At 38.4% G+C, this 23,734-nt stretch overlaps 2 protein-coding genes across 3 annotated transcripts in view; both read right to left on the reverse strand.

The window, feature by feature from the left end:
- Nucleotides 1–2,228: 2,228 nt before the first annotated feature.
- Nucleotides 2,229–23,734, reverse strand: part of LOC126821807 (fas apoptotic inhibitory molecule 1) — a 39,633-nt gene continuing 18,127 nt past the window's right edge. The window contains exons 1-5 of one of the 2 annotated variants that reach the window (XM_050550307.2): nt 22,316–22,371; nt 13,986–14,105; nt 12,103–12,325; nt 7,916–7,965; nt 2,229–5,473 (exon numbers count right to left, since the gene is read on the reverse strand). In XM_050550307.2, coding sequence (XP_050406264.1) covers nt 5,324–5,473; nt 7,916–7,965; nt 12,103–12,325; nt 13,986–14,096 — 534 coding nt within the window. In that variant the 5' untranslated portion in view covers nt 14,097–14,105; nt 22,316–22,371 and the 3' untranslated portion in view covers nt 2,229–5,323. Of the gene's footprint in view, nt 5,474–7,915; nt 7,966–12,102; nt 12,326–13,985; nt 14,106–22,315; nt 22,372–23,734 lie in introns of those variants that run through there. The other variant, XM_050550308.2, reaches the window with a different exon arrangement.
- Nucleotides 14,840–17,973, reverse strand: LOC130013001 (uncharacterized). Its single transcript, XM_056101325.1, has one exon. The coding sequence runs from the start codon at nt 17,971–17,973 to the stop codon at nt 15,460–15,462; it is 2,514 nt and encodes an 837-aa protein (XP_055957300.1). The 3' UTR covers nt 14,840–15,459.

Below are 23,734 nucleotides of genomic sequence, written 5' to 3' on the forward strand. Positions count from 1 at the left end.
TAAGTGTTAATAATTCTATTCAGATGAAATATTATTCTTTGCAGTTTTTTGACCAAAATTAAGTGAATTATTAACACATATAAGCGAATATTTAATTAATTATGTGAATAGAAGACATGTCTTTAAATGACATTTAAAATATAAGCCTTCGCCTTCTCGTATTATCAGCACATGACATTTCCAGTAGTTCTAATTTTACAGCAGTATAAAAAATACGCGCGGGGAATAAATGAATCCTGATCATCATGTCGCATTATTCCTATTTTTTGGCGTTCATCATGTCGCATTATTCCTATTTTTTGCCGTTCGTCATTCGGCGATTTAGGAGAATCACGGACACAGGTGTTTGCCCGCTGGGTGGGTAAAGGGAAGTGACTCCCTGCAAATAATGATGTTCTTATAAAACTAAAACTGTTCAGAAAGTAATATGGCTTTTATTTGAAAGCTTGAATGTTAAAACGGTGTCAAAAACTACCGCTATACAAAAAGAATGTTTGGCTTGTTTCTTTTCGCTGTTCTGTCAAGGTTAGATCTATTTGATAAGGCCAACTTCAAGTTTGGTCAAAGATCACGAGATGTAAGTTGGGCTAGCGTTAATCCCAACCCTCTCCCTAACCCTTACCTACAATCTCGCCAACAATCACGTGCCCTAACCTTGTTTACAACTCCGCGACCTTGACACAAATTGAGCTGACCTTATCATTTAGCACTAACCTTTCGAGAAGTTCACGGAGCTATATAAATAAACACTGTAAATAAAAAAAACCCGGGGGGGGGGATGGCCTAGAGTGTCGCGCTTAGACATCTAGTTGGCTGGTCACCTCTGGCTTGCGGTTGTGGTTTCGATCCCTGGTGTGAGATTACGTGGCTTGGAGATAGGGGCGTCTTCTCAACCTCGTGGGTTTACTCTGGGTACTTCGGTTTCCTCCCACAGGAAAGAGCCATGTGTGTGGGCTGAGATAATGAAAATGAAAAATAAGATTTGTCTGTGATATAACTGGAAGTGAACGTTAAAACACTAAGAACAACTACAAAAAAAAACACAACAGCAATTAGCAGCCCAATGCAGAGCACCAAGTGAAATTGTGTGTCCTCCACACAAGTCTCGCTATCCAGCATTCGATTAGTCAGTGTGAACTGCATGGGAAGACAACTCTGTTTGGGAGATTGGAAATTGTGTTCAGTGTCCTACTTTTCTGCACCGACTGGGCTATGAGGGTAATTTGGCCCGGATAGTGGCAGTATAGCCCATTCTTATTTCAAATTCAAACTGTCAAGATCTTTTTTACTATGCGCCAAAATGTACACAGGGCCTGGGTTTTCCGTCCCTAACAATTAGAAATGTAGTTTAGACCATCATATACTTCGCATACTCGGTACATATATTTCCTTTTAGAGCCTTCAGTGGATGAGGCAACGAAATGCCAAGTTTGACACCAGAATAGCTATTGCGTTAATTCACAAGGGCACATAAGTAGCCTATCAGAAAGATAGAGAGAGAAATGGGGTTTTACGTCCACTCGACACAGACTAGGTCATTTCGGGACTAACGCATGGTCTAATTTTATTTCAATAACTCGCTTGTGCGTAGGGGTCTATAGCAGTGGGAGGAAACCGGAGGACCCGGAGAAAACCCACGAGGTTGGACAGGCAACCCTACTCCTTGTCACGTACAACCGGGGATTCGAAACCACGCCAGTTGACTCAATGACAGGCCTCATGATACAGCGCGCGCGTGCTAACCATTCGGCCATCCAACCCCCCAGTGGTAAATGAATCACACAAGCAGCCTATGTCCAGATGCTTATCTCTGCGATGCTGCGACTTAGGGGTGTTTTCACTGCGTCTCAGTATAGTTCTGATATTTGATTATCATGATCTGTAAAATCGCAGGCTGTGATCAAGTTTTCTCACATCAAGCTTGCTAGAACCTGAATTCTAAAAATATTTGGTTAAAATTACCCCCAAAATGACAGTTTGAGGTACATATTATTGAATGTCTCGTTATTCCACTTGTCAGTTGCACTGGTGTCAGGGATTTTGTTACAATTACTAGTTTATCCTGCCAGATAAAATATTTCTTTTCTTGTTTACAAATTAAGATTCGGTCAATCTTGCCTTGAAATAAAGGCAATAATTTGTTGAAAATGACAAACTTTTTAGCTGATGGGAAAAAAACTACAACAATAATATGTGTGTATTTTTTGTATTTTATAAACAATGTTTTATACACTTGATAGGTTTAAACACAGTACACATGCTCTCAAACATAACACAATAAATAAAAGGCCATCTGGTCAACCAAATAAACAAAAGAAATTATGTTTATACATTAATGATTTTCTACGATAAAAATATTCCTTTATTAAATGTATATTATGGCATAATCAGTATGACAATTGCTACTTTGGACGGATTCATTCAATAAACAATTTCTGAGAGAGAATGGCTCCAACCCTCAGAACACATGTAAAGATCTGTGGATAATTTTAATTACTGAGCAAGGCAAGAATATAAACTTTTGTCACAAATAGTATTAAATATATAAAAATGTTTGTTCCTCTTAAATGCTTAAGATTAATTAGGCTACTGTCTGCTCCAGGAGGTACTCTGACTCATAAAATTGCTTCCATTTCTTCAATTTTTATACGCCCACATTGAAATGTGGTTCTATATTGTCATCGCCCCCGTCTGTCTTTCCGTCCGGCGTCCAGAAGCAATTGTGGACGCTCTTGAGGCTAAAGTTAATATCCGATGGACTTCAGATTGATAAACAGAGTTTAAGGTCTTGAGACGAACAAGTACATTGATTTTCAATGAATTTTGATAACTTGAACAACTAAATCCATGCTAGTGCAAAAACGGAAAACTTGACCTTGAACAAAGGTGAATTTAGCAAGTTTACATTTTTATTGAAAGAGTGATTAGTTTCGATCATTTTCAGCATGTTTTTGATACAAGAATGGCTTTGTATTCACTTTCAGTGTAAATGACCTCATTTGACCTTTGACACCGAGTATCTCGATAATGCCCCAACGGCGGACTGATTACCACTCAGCATCAAATTCTACACAAAGAAATACTGTAGAAAAGTTGGGTCTGGTTTTGTGCCCATTTGATGACCCGCACTGAGCCTCCAGACTTTGTAAGGTTTTGAAACATGTCGTCATAAATAGCAATTTTGTATTATATTCTACTGGGTTGAACAACCACCTTAACATCCACAAAATGACTCAAAGCCAAACAAAACATCTGGTTCTCTTGGACTGTTCCAGATAACTAGCGAAGTAAACAAACCACGATTTCTCAAGCGAGAGGGATTATATAGCTTGATCTGAAATTGGTTCCCTGGTGTTAAAAAACAAAGGGATGACAATTCCAGGTATGTCACTAAGTTTTAGCCGTTTAAATTAAAAATTGAAGAAATGGCAAGACATTTTCCAGTCGTAGTGTCACTTGAAACAGACAATAGTAAAACTTAACATACAAATCCTTCAAAAAAGAGCACGACAAAGCAAAATTGTACTTTTGCCACGTTTTTGTCTACATAACTTTTTCAAAGTATAATAAGCTCTTAAGTATTTATGTCCATGGTATAAGCAACCATCCTTGGTATCTCCAGTGGTCTCATTCCGTTCTACTCCACTATACCCTGGGTTCATCCATAGGGTATATATTTAAATTATCTGCCCTTGGTCGCAACAATTATGTTCACAACAATATGCCAAGATCAACCTGGTACACTATAAGCAGGCACACTAAAGAGACAGAAATGGGGTTTAATGTCCCCTCGATGCAAACTAGGTCATTTTGGGACTAATACATTGTTCAATTTTATTTCAATAATTCACTTGCGCGTAGGGGTCTTTAGCAGTAGAATGAAAACCGGAGGACCCGGAGAAAACCCACGAGGTTGGAAAGACAACCCTACTCCTTGTCACGTACAACTGGGGAATCGAAACCACGCCAGTTGACTCAATGACAGGCTTTATGATACAGCGTGCACATGCTAACCATTCGGCCATCCACCCCCCCTACTTAATTAGAACTAAAGTTATTATGTCCCAAAGTATCAACCATTCAAATTGCTTATCTGTTTACCCTAAGCTGAAAATGCTCATCTTCGAACTCCATCAAGGCATTCATCTAATAAACACCTACACAGAGTTTGAACATTTTAGCTCCAATTAGAAGGAGAGTTATTGTGTCCAAAAAAAGTGTGATGGACAGACAGATGGACAGCCACATGGATAACACTAGAATGGAATGTTAATTTTACATTAAATATGACAATGTATACTTCTTAGAAGAATATTTTCAGCTAAGTATGATGTTTAAAAGATGAAACTCATATAAATGGGTATAATTCCATTATTATGCATCTCACAGTGCAATTATAAAACTACAATTTTCCTACACCTCACAATTTTCATCATGATGGCTAAATTTGTTAATCTTGTGATATTTTATGAGGTATATTTCCCATCATCATCCCATAAAAATATATTAAAAGCGGTTTTTGGCTACTGCTACTTGCAGATTCTTTATATTCTACTTATATCTAGTGTTGAAATTATTTTAACCATGTTCAACCCCAAATACAATTATTTTGTTTCCAAGAGATTAACACAAAAGTTGTGGTGTCGTGAGGGAACTGTCATCCATTGTAAACAAACAAAGCAGTGAACATTCTATAATGGTCTTTGTTCCAACACCTTTCTTAGCGCATTCATCTAAAGCCACATGGTTTTGTTTATAAACAGTGATTGACAGTTTCAAAGCCAGAAACTTCATTTGTTAATTAAAGGTAAAATGAGTTCTACTTCAGGTTTGGCATGGTGGAAACAACTTTAATACCAGACACATATTAAATAAAGATTATGCAACCACTTAATTTATGCTTTAAAATTACATAAAATACATGATTACAAAAATCGAAAGACAAAAATGGTTCCAAATTAGATAATCAGAAGTTCATACAATTCCTTATTTCTGGAAAAATCCTATTAATTTTCATTTGTTTTTTTTATTAAGGGGAAAAATTGAGTAGCAAAAAAATATATAATAAAATAAATTATATAAATAAATCAAAAACTTTAGTCCCATAAGAAAAGGAATATGGGGACTTATCAATATATACTTAAAATTGTTAAAACTTTTGATTATTTCAATACGTCGCAAATATGAAAACTTCAGCTGTTAACATGACAGTAAATCAGATCATATCCAATCCATTTTGCATTTTAGATGTGAAATACATAAAATCAATGATCAACATGTTGATGGGATGGATGTAAGAATGAAGATAAATTAAAATGATTTTCTACTCCTTTGCTTCTGGAATCTCATTATCATCGACAAAAAGTTTGTGTATAATGCCACTTTTTCGCTTTCCACTGCTAACTGCTTTTATATATGCAGAATGTGCTCCTATTTCAAAATGTGTTTCTGTTCCATCGTCAACAAATTCACCCTGAAAAATATAATAATTATAGATGAACACAAGACATGATTTGAAAGGTACAGGGATATACAATCTCTGTGCTATTATTGCTAATCAACAGGCAAATACTAGTAGTCTAGTAAAAGGTATCTGGTTATAGTGGACATAACTGCTTTATAGAGAATGCTGCAAGTTCAAATTAGTAAAAGGCACAACTATTATAATATACTATTCAAAAAAAGTAGGGGATATTTGATTTTTAAGTGTTATTAAAGTCACCTTATGAAACTGACGAAGAAACAAATGACAAAATGAAATGAAGTTCACATTCATCGATTTATTCCAAATGATCGTTAGACTAAGTAAGGCACAGACTGACCATTATAAGGGTAAAATGATACCCGGGGTCAAACAGCAAAGTTACCACAGCATCACAACCAAGTCAGTAACGGGTAAATCCTCCTCTGTTTGCCAAACAAGCATTGATCCGACATGGCATACTCCTAAAGAGACGTCTAAGATCATTTTGGTCCAGATTGTCCCATTCCTGTTGCAACGCAGCAGCAAGTTCTTGGACATTGGCAGGACGTTGTTGACGTTGACGTAACCTCTGTCCAAGCATGTCCCAGACATGCTCGATGGGGGAGAGGTCGGGACTCAGTGCTGGCCAAGGTAATGCGGTGATGTTCTGTTGTTGGAGGTAACCTGTAACGATCCTGGCTCTGTGACATCTTGCGTTGTCATCCTGGAAGATGAAACGGCGGCCATGACGTCGTGCGAACGGCACAACATGGACTGCCAAGATGTTGTCCCGGTAGTACTGGCCTGTAACACGCCCTGCAACAACATGTAAAGCCGTTCTTCCAGCAACAGTGATGCCTCCCCACACCATAACAGAACCACCCCCAAATCGATCATGTCTGATGACGTTAACGTCTTGGAAGCGCTCGTTTCGACGACGCCACACCCTCCTACGTCTGTCCAAAAAATCAACAGTGAACCTTGACTCATCTGAAAACATCACATTGCTCCAGCGTCGATTATCCCAGTGTTGACGATCGTTACACCAACGACGTCTTGCCTGAATGTGATGATCTCTCAAACAAGGGATCACGCGAGGACGTCGGGCGCGAAGGTGACCCCTATGCAGTCGATTCCGAATCGTCTGGCCACTCACTCTCACACCAGTGTCTGTTAGAAGACGAGCGCTGATCTGATTTGCTGTGATGACACGATTTCTCAAGGCCAAGGTACGGATAAATCGATCCTGGTCTTGAGTTGTCGCCCTTGGTCGACCTGAGCGTGGTCTGTCCTGTACAGATTGTGTATCACGGTATCTGAACCATAGCCTGCTTATGACAGACTGAGAAACATTCATCGTCCGCGCCACAACCGCCTGTGTTGTGCCGATCTGTAGCATGCCAAGGGCACGTAACCTTTCATTTTGGGTAAGCCAACGCATATCAAAATTTGTTTTCTGGTCACTAAAACAATTAAACTGATGTTTCCACCCTGGAATTCAATGCCACAATGACTGTAACATTCAAAGTCAGAGTCGTGCAAATCTTGGGTTGGACCCCCATGATGATCCCAAGCATCACCTGCATTCCATGCGGTAGCTATTGGTGCGTTTGGGCGTCACATGTAACTGGAAATGTTTCTTCTGTTAGGTTCTATAGTAACTTTTTTCATAGTCATTTGCATATTTTAGTATTATGCCCCCAAAATCAAATATCCCCTACTTTTTTTGAATAGTATAGATTGGTGAGAGTAGAGTAGAAGGTTTCATAATAATATATTGATCAGTTGGTTAATGAGATATACTCTGGAACAATAATTGTATTAAAAAAAGATGGAAACTTATTCACCTGCAAAATTTTTAATTAGAAAAAGGCTCAGCTAATTTATTAGGCTGAAATGTGTACAGAGTTTCATAACAATGTCCTGAACCGGTTATGTCTTTATGAGATATACCAAAAATTAAATGAAATATTATGTTGCCATGGAGACACAAAACATTGTGTACAGAATTTCATAACGATATCTTGAATGATTTATGTTCTTATGGGATACAAACAACAAAGTGAAATTTTGTTGCCATGGAAATGACACAGCTAGGTACTATAATAGGTTGATATATATAAAAAATGTCAAAGATGTAATCAGCAAAGAAAACCAGGACAGACTCCATTTCAATATTCCTCTTTAACTTCATTTGGTGCGGGATGATAAACAGAAATTTTAAACTCAAAGCTTCTAAGAGAGGATGCAAACACACTACAACATCACTGAAGGTTTCAATAAAAGAAGTAGTTGTTAAGAAAGTCTTGTCTGCAAAGTGGATAATAAACCAATTTCACACACATCAAATAAAGTCTTTCTTAACCTCTCCTTTTTTCCTTTTGATGTTAACAGATAAAATTTCAAGAATAAACCTTGTAGGATGACGAATACATGCATTCTTAATCTTACCGCCGTATCTTTTTTATCTCCATTAACCCAAACATCTAACGTATCTTTTTCTGAAACAGAGTAAAGACAACTTTTTACATTCAATATAGGTCATTTGTGTGTTCTAAAAGAACTTTTGAAATAAATTGTCTCTCCTAGGTTTTCAAAAGATGGATGACAACTCTGTTAACAATGTGGAGATCTTTGACTTTCAAGATGGTTCATCCATATGATGATATGGTGCAATGTTCATATGATATAAAACAAGCCAATAGTGAAGCTCATGCATTTCCCCAGCCACAATTCCAAAATAAATAGATGACACACACTAATTATTGCACATATCAAATCAAATCAAATCAAATGGGGTTTAACGTCCTACTGTTCTGCTCAAAACTGGGCTAATGAAGACGGGTGCACATAACAAGCAATCAAACTGATTATCTACTCTTAGTCTAAGCAGAAAATGTTAAGGATCGAATTCAGTCAAGGTTTTGAAGTACCTGGTAATGAAATTATACAGTAAGTTTCATCACTCTCCATCAGTTAGAATCAAAGTAATCTTGTCCTAAAGCACTGACCGATGAAATTGCTTCGCTCTGCTTAACTTGAGTAGATAATGTTAATCAGTCAAGACAGTCATTTAATGAACATCTACAGTTTTCTACACCATGTTTAAAACATTCTACCTCAATTAAAAGCAGAATTGTTATGTTCCAATAAAACTGCTTATCGCTACTTAGCCTAAACTAAAACAAGCGGTTGCCATGCAAGATACACCCACATTTTGCAAGAGATGGACAGAGAACAAGCTCAAAAAAAGAAGTGTTTTTTGTACAATCAAGGACCATAATGCAGGAAGTTACGATCCGATATGCATGAATATTGAAAGATACCAAGATCTCTGGGTTATAAACATGTATTTCAAGTTTCATCAAAATCAGATCAAAATTGTGTCCTCTCTCTAGAGGGTCCAAAACCTTGATATACCACTACCATATGCTATACACTATTTGCGTACGAGGGGCGGCCATTTTAACCGGTAGTTTTGGCCCGATTTTCACAAAATTCGAACTCAACCAAAATTACAGTGTAACAGTGATATATTTGAACGTTTTTTTAAATCAGATATTAATTGTGACATCTAGAGGGATCTCAAGCTAAAAACGCAATTTTTCGTACAATCAGGGGGCATAATTCAGGAAGTTACTATCCGATATGCGCGAATATCGAAAGGAACCAAGATCTATGGGTAATAAACTTACATTTCAAGTTTCATCAAAATCAGAAGAAAATTGTGACCTCTAGAGGGTGCACAACATTGATATAACATATTTTTACGTTATTTGAGTATGAGGGGCAGCTATTTTGTCGGTCAGTTTTGTTTGGATTTTTACGAAATTCGAACTCAGCCATCCTTAGGGTGTAACGGTGATGTATTCAAAACGTTTTAGTAAATCGGATAAGAATTATGACCGCTATAGGGTACACAAGCTTAAAAACGTGATTTTTCGTACAATCAGGGGCCATAATTCCGGAAGTTACGATTCGATATGCACGAATATCGAAAGGAACCAAGATCTTTGGGTTATAAATATATATTTCAAGTTTTATCAAAATCAGAAGAAAATTGTGACCTCTATTGGGAACACAAGCTAAAAAGCTTTTTTTTCGTACAATCAGGGGCTATAATCCATGAAGTTACGGTCCGATACATGCCAATATCGAAAGGAACCGAGATCTTAGGGAGATAAAGCTATATTTCAAGCTGTATAGTGTCCACAAATAATTGTGGACTGACGGACAGGGGCGACGACAATATATGTCCACATGAAAATGTGGGCGTATAATAAAAGAACAACCAAGTAAAACAAATTTCAAAAAGTTAAAAAATAATCTAAAATCTCAAATCAGGAAATGTATAGTAGCTTGGTCTAATAAATTTCGCACTTTGGACCACAATTTCGAGAACAACAAAGTAAAACAAATTTCAAAAAGTTACATAATAATCTAAAATCTCAAATCAGGAAATGTATAGTAGCTTGGTCTGATCAATTTCGTGCACCTCTAGAATCTTTTGGAGAATGGAAAAACACTGTTTTTGATCTCTTGTCTAAGAGAATCAAGTATATTAAACAAAACCCAAGACGCCTCCCACCCGAAGTACTAAACAACAATACATCTGCAGTTGAATGCCTTGCTACTCTTCAAGAGAGATTTGTTTTAACGGCTGTAAATAAGGCTAGCAACAACATTGCTTTTACCTGTAAAAAATACTATCTTAAGAATATTCTTACTGAAGTTGGACTTTGGCCCAACACCAAAAATGACACCTATAAATGTATTACGGATTTAACTAAACTTAATATTTTACATAACCAATATACTTTCAACAGGTGCAATGATAAAGATAATGATAAAATAGATGCACTACCTTACATTTATTCTATACTTAAATTCCATAAAAACCCAGTAAAATTGAGGTACATATATAATATCCACCAGCAACTGCCAAACTAAACCATTGGGTAAAACAACAAGCCAACAGTGAGGCTGATGTCCCCCGCCGAAATAGGAAAATAATTAGAGGACACATATAAATTTATCACAAATTATCTTTTAAAAAGTATTGAACAATCAAACAGTATATCTTTACTTATAGTCTAACAATCAAAGTAGGAGAGTTATTGTTTTCCAAAGTCTCGACCAATCAAATTGCGTATCGCTCTGCTTACCCTGAGCAGAAAATGCTCATTATCAAACTTAGTCAAGGTATTACTGTAATGAAACTATACACCAAGTTTCATCAATCTCACTTAATTAGAACTAAAGTTATCGTGTCCCAAAGCATCAACCAATCAAATTGCTTATCTCTGCTTACCCTAAGCGGAAAATGCTCATCTTCGAACTCCATCAAGGCATTGACCTAATCAACACATACACCAAGTTTGAACATTCTAGCTCAATTAGGAAGAGAGTTATCGTGCCCCAAAGTATCAACCAATCAAATTGCTTATCTCTGCTTACCCTAAGCGGAAAATGTTCATCTTCGAACTCCATCAAGGCATTGACCTAATCAACACATACACCAAGTTTGAACATTCTAGCTCAATTAGGAAGAGAGTTATCGTGCCCCAAAGTATCAACCAATCAAATTGCTTATCTCTGCTTACCCTAAGCGGAAAATGCTCATCTTCGAACTCCATCAAGGCATTGACCTAATAAACACATACACCAAGTTTGAACATTCTAGCTCAATTAAAAGTTATCGTGTCCCAAAGCATCAACCAATCAAATTGCTTATCTCTGCTTACCCTAAGCGGAAAATGTTCATCTTCGAACTCCATCAAGGCATTGACCTAATCAACACATACACCAAGTTTGAACATTCTAGCCCAATTAGGAAGAGAGTTATCGTGTCCCAAAGCATCAACCAATCAAATTGCTTATCTCTGCTTACCCTAAGCGGAAAATGCTCATCTTCGAACTCCATCAAGGCATTGACCTAATAAACACATACACCAAGTTTGAACATTCTAGCTCAATTAGGAAGAGAGTTATTGTGTCCCAAAAAGTGTGACGGACAGACAGACAGACGGACAGACGGACAGACAGACGGACAGACAGACAGACAGACAGACAGACAGACAGACGGACGAACCCATTTTAATAGTCCCCTGCTTTCTTCGAAAGGCGGGGGACAATAAATTATGCCAAACCCAACATGCCATTTAATGCAGAACACTTCGCATTTACATTGGCATTAATAGTTTTTTTATAATTGATAAAAACAAACCCATCGTAAAAACTTAAGGCTGTGTTGAATTGATTCCTTGTTTCTCCTGCCATCACTATGGCAATCATGTGCGGTAGTGTGATAAATACAACACAAAGTGGGTTTCAAAACACAAAGTGGTCTAGCATAATATCTTAGTCCGAGTCGTAGGACTCGAGTTCCCACCTCTGCTTATCACTGTGCTTACCCTGAGCAGAAAATGCTCATTATCGAACTTAGTCAAGGTATTGGTATAATGAAACTATACACCAAGTTTCATCACTCTCACTTAATTAGAATAGAAACAAAGTTATCATGTCCCAGAGCATCAACCGGACAGATAGACAGATTTTAATAGTCGCCTGCTTCCTTCAAAAGGCAGGGGACAAAAAAAAGTGATTTCTTGAAAACCGTATCAAAACTCACTACTTACCAAGAACAACTCTCATAGGATTACCAGCTATCGTTAAAACCCATGACTTCATAATCTTACTCTGATTCTCGCGGAATTTTTGTAATGGTTTCCCATTTACTTCCAGAGTATATTCATACGCAAATCCACTGACTGCATCGATACTAATTACTAATTTAGCTTTACCAAGATCAAAATGTTCTTTGCCCACTAATTTAAACATCCACTCTTGTCTGTATATATCCTTTAAAAAACAGAATAAATTTATAATAATTAAAAAAAAATAAAACATCTTTAGGAATTTATGGTATCTGCTTACTATTCTTCTAAAGAATTAGAAAATAAATGAAACTTGCTCTCACAGAATGACTCCTTTGGAAAACAAAGGCTTATTCACATAATTATCACTGGGTCTGATTTTAATACTGAAACGGGTACCATACATCAGACTGTTTAGATCCTTTCTAGGTTTCAGTAAAGGTCTCTTGAATAGGCTAGCTATACCTGTTCTACATTAATTGGAAAAGCATCTCTGTGAGATATTTATACAACAACCGGCACATAGATAAAAAATATTACTACCGTTATTGCTACTGACTCTAGCACCAAAATCACATTACCGATATTTAAATTATAGTAAAGTCTTATCTTACATACATGTACTTCATAACACTATAGAATCTCTTCATAACAGTACTATGAAAATTGAATCTCTAATAGTAGTAATAGGAATATCATCCCAAAATGATTCAATTCCATTCAGTATTAACAAAGATATGATGAATTCAAGATTCCATTGATTTATACTCCTCCCTATGTAACAATACAGCTTTATTTGCCAAATCTGATTGATTAAGTCCAAGTCAGTTGATTATGTAATACCACAGGGAGTATTTCATATCTTGAAGTGGTTAAAGAAATGGGTGACAATGAGAACTGGGCTAAGTAGGTATTTTGCAAGATTCAACTTTCTTAGACTAACTCACTGACAGTTCCTGTCACCATCAATTTCTGGAGGTAGGTTACGGGTGTGCAGTCATCTTGTGCACAGATTCTGATTAGTCCAATTAGATCAACAATGTTGATAAAAACGGGTGCTCAAATGAAACACTTGCCCAAAAATGGTATCTGCCTCGCCATAATAATAGCTGACGTATCTAAACATTTTATATAAATTAAAAATCACCATCAAATTTGCTTTAGACATCACTGGTGTTCCTAGAGGGATATTTAGCTGCCATGTCTTAGTTTGAGGCCAGGATACAGACATCATGCATGCAGGGTTCTTAGAAGAAGGCATACCCACAGCCTCCACGGTTAAGAGGCTTGGATAGAGACAACATGCAGTGTTTCTAGAGGCACATACCTTTAATCGCCTCAGCTTGGAGACTGAGGGAGATCACCATATAGACATAGAAAGAAGAGTGTAACGCCACAAAACACAAGCTAAGGGATAGGGAACTTATATTTAGCTTATATTATTTAATGTCATAGCTGGGTGTGTAGTTTCCTGTATAATAAGTTAATAATAGCCTTTGTATATGGATGTTATAAAGATATATAATGATAGTTATACCAGTGTAGAAGTCCAGAGTTAATTCATAATTCATCTATTTAAAAAAGAAATACACAACATAGAAGGCCTGACTGGATACAGTGGCATATTGCCTTTCTAGTATTGTGACAAAGGATAGTCACAACGTAACCCCTTAGTGTCATAATTATCTAGCGGCAGTATTTTAATTTTGTTTTCTTACCTAAATGTTAAATAATCATTCTTAGTACATATTAGCAAGTTTTAAGCCATGAAAAATTTGATATTTTCATAAAAATGAGCTTTTAAAAGTTTAACTGAAACCTTATTATCTATTTTTTGTATTTACAGGCAAAACATTTATACCTACTTGCCCATCTACTCTGATCACTCGTTTTCCTGTCGTTGTGCCATGTTCAAACTCTATCTTATGTACACCATCGCTTAGTGATACTTCCCACTGTGCTACAGTATCAGACATAATTTGGCACTGAAATATAATTAATCATTTAAACATAAAAAAACCTACATCAGAATTCAAAATAAAAGGATGACACACATTAAATTACTTGCACATTTATCTTTTTATAAAGCACCATGCAATCAAATTACTTATCGATTCACTTTGCTTAACCTGAGCAGAAAATGCTTACATTATCAAACTTAGTTAAGGTAAGGTTCCAGTATACACCACAAATGTCCACATTTTATCACTCTATAATAATAATCAGTCCTGGATAAAATCTTTTTATATCCACACAGTCTTGTCAAGTTTGTTACCGGGGATTTTTCTACTATGATTTATCTACAAGGAATTGTTCCTGTTTTTCCTCAGATGCATCACTGAGATCCAGACTTGCTTGCACTGTTATGGGGACTCTTCCACCCCTCTTTTCCTATCGTGTGTGAGTTTTTTTCGTCATCTTCTTGGGATTAATAATCAGTCTTATCATGTTTTATAAAGCATTGACAAATCAAGTTGCTTATTGAGAGAAAAGTTAGTGTGTTTCAAAGTCTCAACCAGTAATTGCATTTCTGTGCAATTTCTGGTATACCTATTTATCAATTCTAAAATCTTTTTTAAACTGCATTATTAATGTTGGAGGTTTGAAAAAAAAAAATGATGCTCTTTAATTTTAGAACTTACATAAATCTAATATTTATGATATTAGATAATACTTATCCTGACATAACTATTTGCATATTCCGTTTTTCCTTCTCGGTAATCGTCGGAAGACATCAAAGTAAAACTGAAATACCGCCATGACCTCTGACCCATCTCACTATCACCACTGACCACATCACGTGTCACTACTGTCTTAAACTTCCTCTTCCGTTAACCTGCTAACCATTATAACATAGTCACATGCCAAGGGGAGGACGGCGGGATCGAGATCTTATGTCAGGATAAGTATTATCTAATATCATAAATATTAGATTTATGTAAATTAATTTACTACTTATCCTGACATAACTATTTGCAGAATTCATCAGAAAAGGCGGTGCTGGCATCTTGTCACGTGGAGTAGTGGTGATACTAAAAATAGATTTCAGAAATCAACGGTAAAACTCGATACATCTCGGTTACCGTGACCCCAAATGCACATACTTCCGAGTAATTAATATGATATCATAAATCATATAAAAACACCGAAAAGTGCCCGTATCACATTTTTGGAGAACAAGACAAAACTGGAACCCACCTGTCTTGGTTTCTGGCGCTGCTTTCTGTCTATATATATCCATTATATTACAAATAACCATCACCATAACAAAGGTCAAGGCCTCTGACCCTTCAACGTAATTACACTGCTACCATATATACATCAATAATCACACCATTATTATCGAACTCTTCTAGGCCCTGAAAGCACTTGTTGTGCTGCCACCAACGGACCCAATGAATGAACGCCATCTAAAGTCTCATCCGATAAATCTCGCAAATAGAAATTTGCAAATGTCGTATCACCAGACCAAAAACACCCCTTCATAATGTCGCTGACAGAGATATTATTATGAAGAGCTAAAGTTGCTGCGTATGCACGAATTTCATGAGGTCGATCCGACACAGGAGGCGGAAGACCTGCACTTGAGTAAGCTGCCAAAATCGTAGCCCGTAACCAAAAGGCGAGAGTATTTTTCTTCACGTCACCGTGCTTCGCTTTCAGTGGTAGAAAAAGCCGCTTACGCTGACGTCTGAAACTACTTGTAGACTGTAAATAGATATTTAACGCGCGAACGGGGCACAACGATAAATCTTCATTGTCGTCAGGGCCCAAAATGTTATCCAGTGACCGAATTAAAAATGTTCTATCAGGTTGACCTGGTCGTTGATTCTTGGCCACGAAATCGAACATAAGCCCAAGCTGCACCGCACCCTTCTCGGCCCGTATAAATTTGACTTGAGTGACATCCAACGCATGTATTTCGGAAACTCTAGCAGCCGTGGCAAAAGCGAGTAGAAATGCTGTCTTATATGTAAGATGTGTCATGTCAGCTTCCAGCAACGGTTCATAAGGTGATTTTGTTAAATACGAAAGTACAATTCCTAAGTCCCATGGTGGAGGCTTAAACTTCTGTAATTGGTCCTCCTGACGAAACCCCTTCACCATCGCTGAAATAACATTGGACTGTCCAAGTTTGACGGACATAATTTTATCACGAACAGATGCAATTGACGTCACATACGACGCTATAGTTCCACCTCGCAACTTTTTAGATTCTCGTAGAAAGATTATGAAATCAGCGACTCTTTCCTCAGGAGCCCTATCGGGTATGACTTTATTTACATTACACCAATCTACAAAAGTCTTCCATCTGACATCATAGGCATCACGAGTAGAAGATCTGTGAGCCTTCAATACAGCAACTGATGATTTCTCAGAAAACCCTTTTTCCATCAGTCCTTCCCGAACAAAGTCCAAGCGTGAAGTTGGAACAACTCCGGGTTTGGATGAGCTTGCTTTGTGTGAGGGCTTACTAGAAGTCTTTTCCAGACTGGTAGTTTTATAGGATTTACTTCTGCCAACTGAACGAGATCCGGGAACCATTGACGTGTTGGCCACCAAGGCGCGATCAAAAGAATTTTGCATTTGTAGAGCCGCACTTTCTGTAGCACCCTTGGAATCAAGATTGCTGGTGGGAATGCATACGCGTCCATCAAGTGCCAACTGATCGCTAGTGCATCGTGATCTAATGCCCTTGGATCTGGAACGGGTGATACATAAATTGGCAACTGATGATTGAGACTTGTCGCGAATAAATCCACCAATGGGGTCCATAGGCGTCTGCACACCTGTCGAAAAAGATCCGGGTGAAGCATCCATTCTGTTGCACTCGGTCTGTCCGGTCGGGATAGAGCATCCGCTATAACATTCAACGCTCCTGGAATGTGTCTGGCTCTTACTGCAATTTGAAGACTGTCTACCGTCTGATAAAAGTGAAATGTTAGGGACATCAGAACCTTCGACCTTGTTCCTCCTAGCTTGTTGATATATGTCGCTACTGTGGAGTTGTCGGTTGCGATCATTACTGTCGAATTTATTAAAAGGTCTGACCAATTTTGAACTGCTCGAATTACTGCTATAAATTCTAGAGCGTTTATGTGAAGGTTCTTCTCCTCGTGATTCCACGTTCCGGCGACGAAGGGATTGTGGATCGAAACGTTTTTCTGGTGACCCGTTAAATGAGCACCCCATCCCTGATGACTCGCGTCTGCGTGCAGATAAAACTGGGGTTCCTGCTCTACCAACGGTACCCCCGTCATCACATTTACGGGAACCTTCCACCAAAGTACATGCCGCTGTAGCTCCGAAGGTAGAACTATTAAATCCTGAAGTTCCAGTGACTCCATTCTGGACTGTATGAACATCTGCAGTGGTCGTAATTGAAGCCTTCCTCGGGCCGTAGCATACTGGGCTGATGTTAGAAGGCCTAAAGCCTTGGTCCATGTATGAACCGACTGTGGAGCATCTTGGATAGACTGAACAACTTGTTGTATCTTGTCCCATCTGTCCCGAGGTACCAACAATATTCCCCGAGACGTGTCGAATAGTCCCCCGATGAACTGGAGGTTCTGTGTAGGTATTAAGTCTGACTTCTCCTTGTTCACTAACCAACCTAGTTGGCGAAATACTTGAAGAACGAACTTCAGTTGCGCACAAAGACTGAGTTCCTCTGAGTTGGCTAGAATACAATCGTCTATGTAGGAGTCGAACCGGACTCCTCGAGAATGTAGAAATCCTACTATCGGCTTGGTAATCCGGGTAAACAACCAAGGAGCCACTGATATTCCGAACGGCAAAACCCTCCAGTGGTAATGACGTCCTTCGAAATAAAACCGAAGGTACCTGTGACATGATGAATGAATCGGGATGTGCAGATAGGCATCCTGTAAATCGATTGATGCTAGGAAATCTGCTGGACGAATCGCCCGCCGTAACTGTGCGAGCGATGTCATCTGGAACTTCGGAGGTGGAGCCAAATAAAGCTGGTTGAATGACTTCAAGTTGTGAATCATTCTCAGCTTGGTCGAATTTTTCTTTGGAACCAAAAATATTCTTGAATAAAACCCCGGAGTGAAATTGTCCAATGGGATCTCTTCGATTGCCTCCTTCTCTAAGAGAATAAGAATGTTTTCTCTTAAGATTTCCGTATGCGCATCTGGATAAATCACTTCTACAGGTGTCTTCGTTAACGGCGGAGATGACGTCAGTTGTAGACGATATCCGTTTCTCAACACATCTGTCACCCACTGATCGCCTAAAATTTCCCAATTTTTCCAATACTTCTGGAGCCTTGATCCGACAGGGGACGTTTCGACCGAAACTTCCGGCCTTGGAATGGTAAAAGTCTGTACATTTGACAAGATGAAACTGTCTGACGAAAGGCCCGATTCCCCCCCTGACATGAAGTCAACTTCGTCGTGACGTGCCTGTCCTCGAGTTGTACGAAGATCTACTATAAGACCCTCCTCTTCCACCTCTTCTATTATCTTGGTTCCGAAAAGAATTAGATGGTCCAAACTTATAACTATTAGATGACGTCGAAGTCGTTGCCGATGGCGTTGAAGCTGTCATCTGTTGAGAAAATCGTGGCTTCTTGTACGATGGTTGATTCCGTCCGAAAGAAACATGCTTCCTTTTAAGTATCCGCTCGACCTTGATATTCGATTCGAGTGACTTCGCCATAGCCACCTGTGTGTTGTGACTATCTTGTGCCTTTAAGGCCTCCTGAATGTTGTTATGAAACACATATTCTCCCGTAACCGGTTGTCTAAGCAAGGACTCTCTCAAATGGTGTTCTAACTTTGAACCTTCTAAAGCTGCAACCCGTCTTTCCTTGATAATATTACCAACTAGGAATGTATTAATGTTGGCAATAGTATTCAACGCCGATGCCGCTGAAGCGATAGCCGAAGTAACACAAATGTCATCTCCGTTCTTCGAATGACAAAACTTCTCTAATAAAGCCTCTAAATGTGTTCCTAAATGAGACGAAGCCATCATGGATTGTTTAACACATGCCTCCCAACAAGACAGTATTCCATCCTCGATCTTAGCCCCAGGAATAGATCTCCTAGAAGTCAGACACTCCATGTTAGAATCTACTTTCAATGCGTCGATAGAAAAATCCAGACCATGTATTGGGTATAAACTCTCCTTAATAACTGGCTTATTGAATAACCTTCCCTTCCAATTCAATTTCTTGAACGCAGAGTTAAGGAATGAAGACACTTGTTTTACAGTTCCATCAGGGGGTAAGGAACGACCAACAGTAACTGCTGGTGTTGATTTTCTTGATACATTTGACTCCACTGGACGATCTGGTCGCAAAGGCTGTGGCGAAAGATCAGGTAAAATACTGTAAATCCAAGCAATTGTATCTCTCGGTGACAAAATACCTGGTTCAGAATCGGACGCTTCAGAGTTGGCTGACGAGTGATCTGATTCGCCGCTCTCATGCGCTGGCTCATAAACAGGTGCCTCCACATCGTGTGTGGTAGCGTTCGTTGATGATGGAATACGAGTCGTACCTGTCGACGATGAGGAATCTCCGGTAACTTGACCGGTGTTAATCAATAAATTCTTCAAGACATCCAAAATTTGAACTGCGTTTGGTGTCAGTGAAGCGTCGGGCGTCTGTGAAGCGCCGGACGTCTGTGAAGCGCCGAATGTCTGTGTAACACCGGGCGCCTGTGAAGCGCCGACTGTCTGTGAAATGTCGGGTGTCTGTGGAGCGCCGGTCGTCTGTGAAGTGCTGGACGTCTGAAAAACGCTGGGCGCATGTAAAGCGCCCGCGCCGGGCGCATGTAAAGCGCTGGTCATCTGTGAAGCGGCGATCGCCTGTGAAGCGCTGGCCGCCTGTGAAGCGCTGGTCGTCTGTGAAGCGCCGATCTTCTTTGGAGCGCCGGTCTTCTTTGGAGCGCCGACCTTCTGTGGTGCGCTAGTCTGCTTGGATGCGTTGATCTTCTTAAATGACTTCGGTTTCAGACATGCGCTGGGCAACGCCGAAACTCCCGGCTTCCTATATGCGCCGTCCTTCTGAGAACTTGATCTCTCAGATACGCCTCTACCACGCTCTTGTGGCGACTCCATCCTGTCGAAATCACCGACCTGCCTCTCTGCATCACTAAACATGCCGGCACCAGGAGACTGGCTCTCCTCGGGAACGGTGACATAACTTCTAACAAGCCTGTCCTGTTGAGTGGCTCTCTTACGAATAACATCTAAATACACCTTGAAGGCTTTCTCATCTAAAGGTAAACACCAATCACATTTTCGTAGTAGCGAACAAGTTTCACCCTCAACACAATCGGGACAAAAAGGATGCGGGTCCTTGGCCGATTTAGAGAAATTGCATCTCGTACACATAGATCGTCTTATTTCCCCAGTCGAGTAAGCAATGGGGATATCAGCAGAAGACATAATAAAGTCAAATAAAGGTAAACAATTATCAAACCAAGTAACTCAGAGAGCTACAAAAAAAAAACACGTGCACTCGTCATGCACGGAAAACGGAAGAGGAAGTTTAAGACAGTAGTGACACGTGATGTGGTCAGTGGTGATAGTGAGATGGGTCAGAGGTCATGGCGGTATTTCAGTTTTACTTTGATGTCTTCCGACGATTACCGAGAAGGAAAAACGGAATATGCAAATAGTTATGTCAGGATAAGTAGTAAATTAATTTATTTGGTTTGTGTTGCAAAGTCTGTTCTATAATGTTAACATAACTCGAATTACTGAAATGAACCTGCCCCAACCTTTATTTAACTTTAAAATTTTAAGCCTTATGTAAATGTTAAAGTAGCTAAGTCTATAACTCAATATCATCCAAAATCTTCAACATTGAAAACACTTATTATTAATTAATTTAAATCAACATGTATGCTGTGATCTTACCGGAAAAAGATGGGCTTCTGAGTGATATTCAATATTTAAGACAATATAAACATTTCACTATTGGTACACGAATCGTGTACCATAATGCGTTTCAGCCCCAGTTGTAACAAGAGACACATTGCACCAAATCAAACAGGGTCGCCATATTCTTATCTGGAGACCATGCACAATAAATACTATGTAGACTGGAATAACCAGACGCTAGAAATTTGCATTCAAATTCGATTGAGACTGCTGGCTTATTTCATCGAACATAACTGATTTGAAATTAGATTAAAAACGGAAACCATTGAATGTATACATATACATTCATATTACAGTATTATATGCGTTGCGACCCAATTGTGTCAATTTCTAGGTCCCAAATGTTAGCGATTTAGCTCCTTTAAGCCTTATTTTTATTAGTTACTGGGCTAGTTACTAAGTTAGTTCATATCATCATCAAGGCAAAACGCAATTTAAGACAAGACAAAGGTAGGCCTAATCCTAAACTCGTAAAGTCAGACATTTCTTACTTGACTGTGCATTGTGACATCATTGTCATGCATAACATTGTTCATATTTCAATTTGTTATCATAGTATAATATAGAGCGAAGCTCTAAAGCACCGCGCAAAGCGCGGTGCTTGAGCAAAGCTCTTTTCCGGTAACACAGGAGCGTAATTGAAAATGTCACCCACAGACTGTTGATTACAAAAAAATTCAGACCGGAACCGGATACACTGGGCAAAACAGGCAATGCGCATGTCAACTTACCAAATCTCGCCAAAGCGAGATCACGTAACTAACAAAAATAATTCTATCCACCAAATCTCGCCTAAGCGAGATTACGCGCCTCATAGAATGATTTCTATGACGCGTCTAATCAATGACGTCACATATTTTTTACGTCAATGAAAATAATTCTCACACTTTTTTGTTCTTTTTTTAAAAACAAAATTAATGTATAAAATTTAGATCTCAATTATTTAACATTTTTTGTATCACTTGAGAAAATTAATTATGAAGGTTTTATATTTAACAATAATCAGCTTCGCTCTACTCAGGCAATGCCTGTTACATATTAAGGAGTTCAGTTGTGTTTGGTTGTTAACGTAAACAGTGGGCCCAACATTGTCAGCGTACTTAATCCGCCATTTTATTCTTGCTTGATTTTAGTTAAAATGTATTTAGTTATTTAGATCTACTACCAAATAAGATAGATTTAGATGTATTGCATGCGCAGTCAACAGGCAAACAAAAACTATCCACAATGTTTTGTCCCTCCATGCACATCGATTTTATAAATGAACCATGCTTACCTGAATGAAAATTCGCCGAAAACAAGGTTTCAGGCGACAAAAATATTACTGTTAATACCGGAAATAGTCATAAAATCAAGAGTTACTTCCCCTTAATGGTGCGTTCGATTACTAGCGCCGCGCTTACTCGAGCCTGCACGAGTGCGTTCCATTATGTCATGGTGCGTTCGGGTTACTACGAAAGCCCACCCTGATCCCACAGAGTGCTGATCCACGAAAGCCCAGAAGGCTCATTCCAAATTCCAAATTCCAAATTCATGTCTTACCAATAAAATAGCAAATTGGCAGCCCCCCCCCCCTCAATTAAACAAATTAAATTAGAATTTAAATAAATTGTAATTTTACACAACTAGTTAGTGCTAGTTTACCTATCTGATGCCTGGGCGAAATGCGAAATTCCAAATATTTGCAAATCATATATTTTTATACAGGAAAACAATACACGGTATCATTGGTACGTTCTATATCAACTTTACGGCAAGTTCACACCAATCTGATTAAAATTAAGTCGGCTGTTAACGTTTAGTATCCGACACGCCAACACGCTTTTCAATTTTTCAATTACGACCAAACTCGGAAAACTCGGAAAGCTCGGAAAACTCGGAAAATATTTTCCGAATTTCCCCTCTCCGAGTTTTATGAATTGACTCGATTGAAAACACAAAACTCGGAAAACTCGGAAAAGATTGTCCGACTTTTTGTTCCAAACTGAAAGGTCGGAAAATATTTTCCGAGTTTTCTATTCAAACAAAACAAGTCGGACAATTTTTTCCGACCTTTCCTAGTTTTGTGTTTTCAATCGAGTCAAATCATAAAACTCGGAAAGGGGAAAAGTTGGAAAAGTATCAAAATATATATTTTTTTTAAATTGGCGAAAGGAGTTGTACTAAGATGTCTATTTGAGAAGTTAGACATGATCCATGTAACTAATTCTTTCAAATTTAACCAAACGAATGCAATGTGTTAGTTATAGGCGAATACCCGAGTTTTCCAAGTTTGTATTTTAGCCTATACGAAAAGACCCGGATAACAAAAAGATAACAAAATAAAATATTTGTCATTTCTCCTTATGGGGATAACTTGATTTTTTGCTTAAAGACAGACATTCAACGAAGGCTAACTTTTAAAAAATAGCGAAAGAAGTGAAAATAACACATATGTTTAACAAGTTGGACATGATATATTTTATTTTTTGTGATATTTATAACTGAATATCCGAGTTTTCCGAGTTTTGTATTTTGGGCTATACGAAAATACAAATCTCGGAAAACTCGGAAAGTGGCAAAAAGATAATTATGATTATTATACAACGGATTTCTCCTTAACGGGAATAACTTGATATTTATAGTGTAGCCTACTCAAGTTTTTGTTGCATCGAGACAGACATCACAGGCAGTACTACGTGTCGAGAATACCTAA

Source organism: Patella vulgata, chromosome 5, assembly GCF_932274485.2.
Source record: "Patella vulgata chromosome 5, xgPatVulg1.2, whole genome shotgun sequence".
Lineage (NCBI taxonomy): Eukaryota > Metazoa > Mollusca > Gastropoda > Patellidae > Patella > Patella vulgata.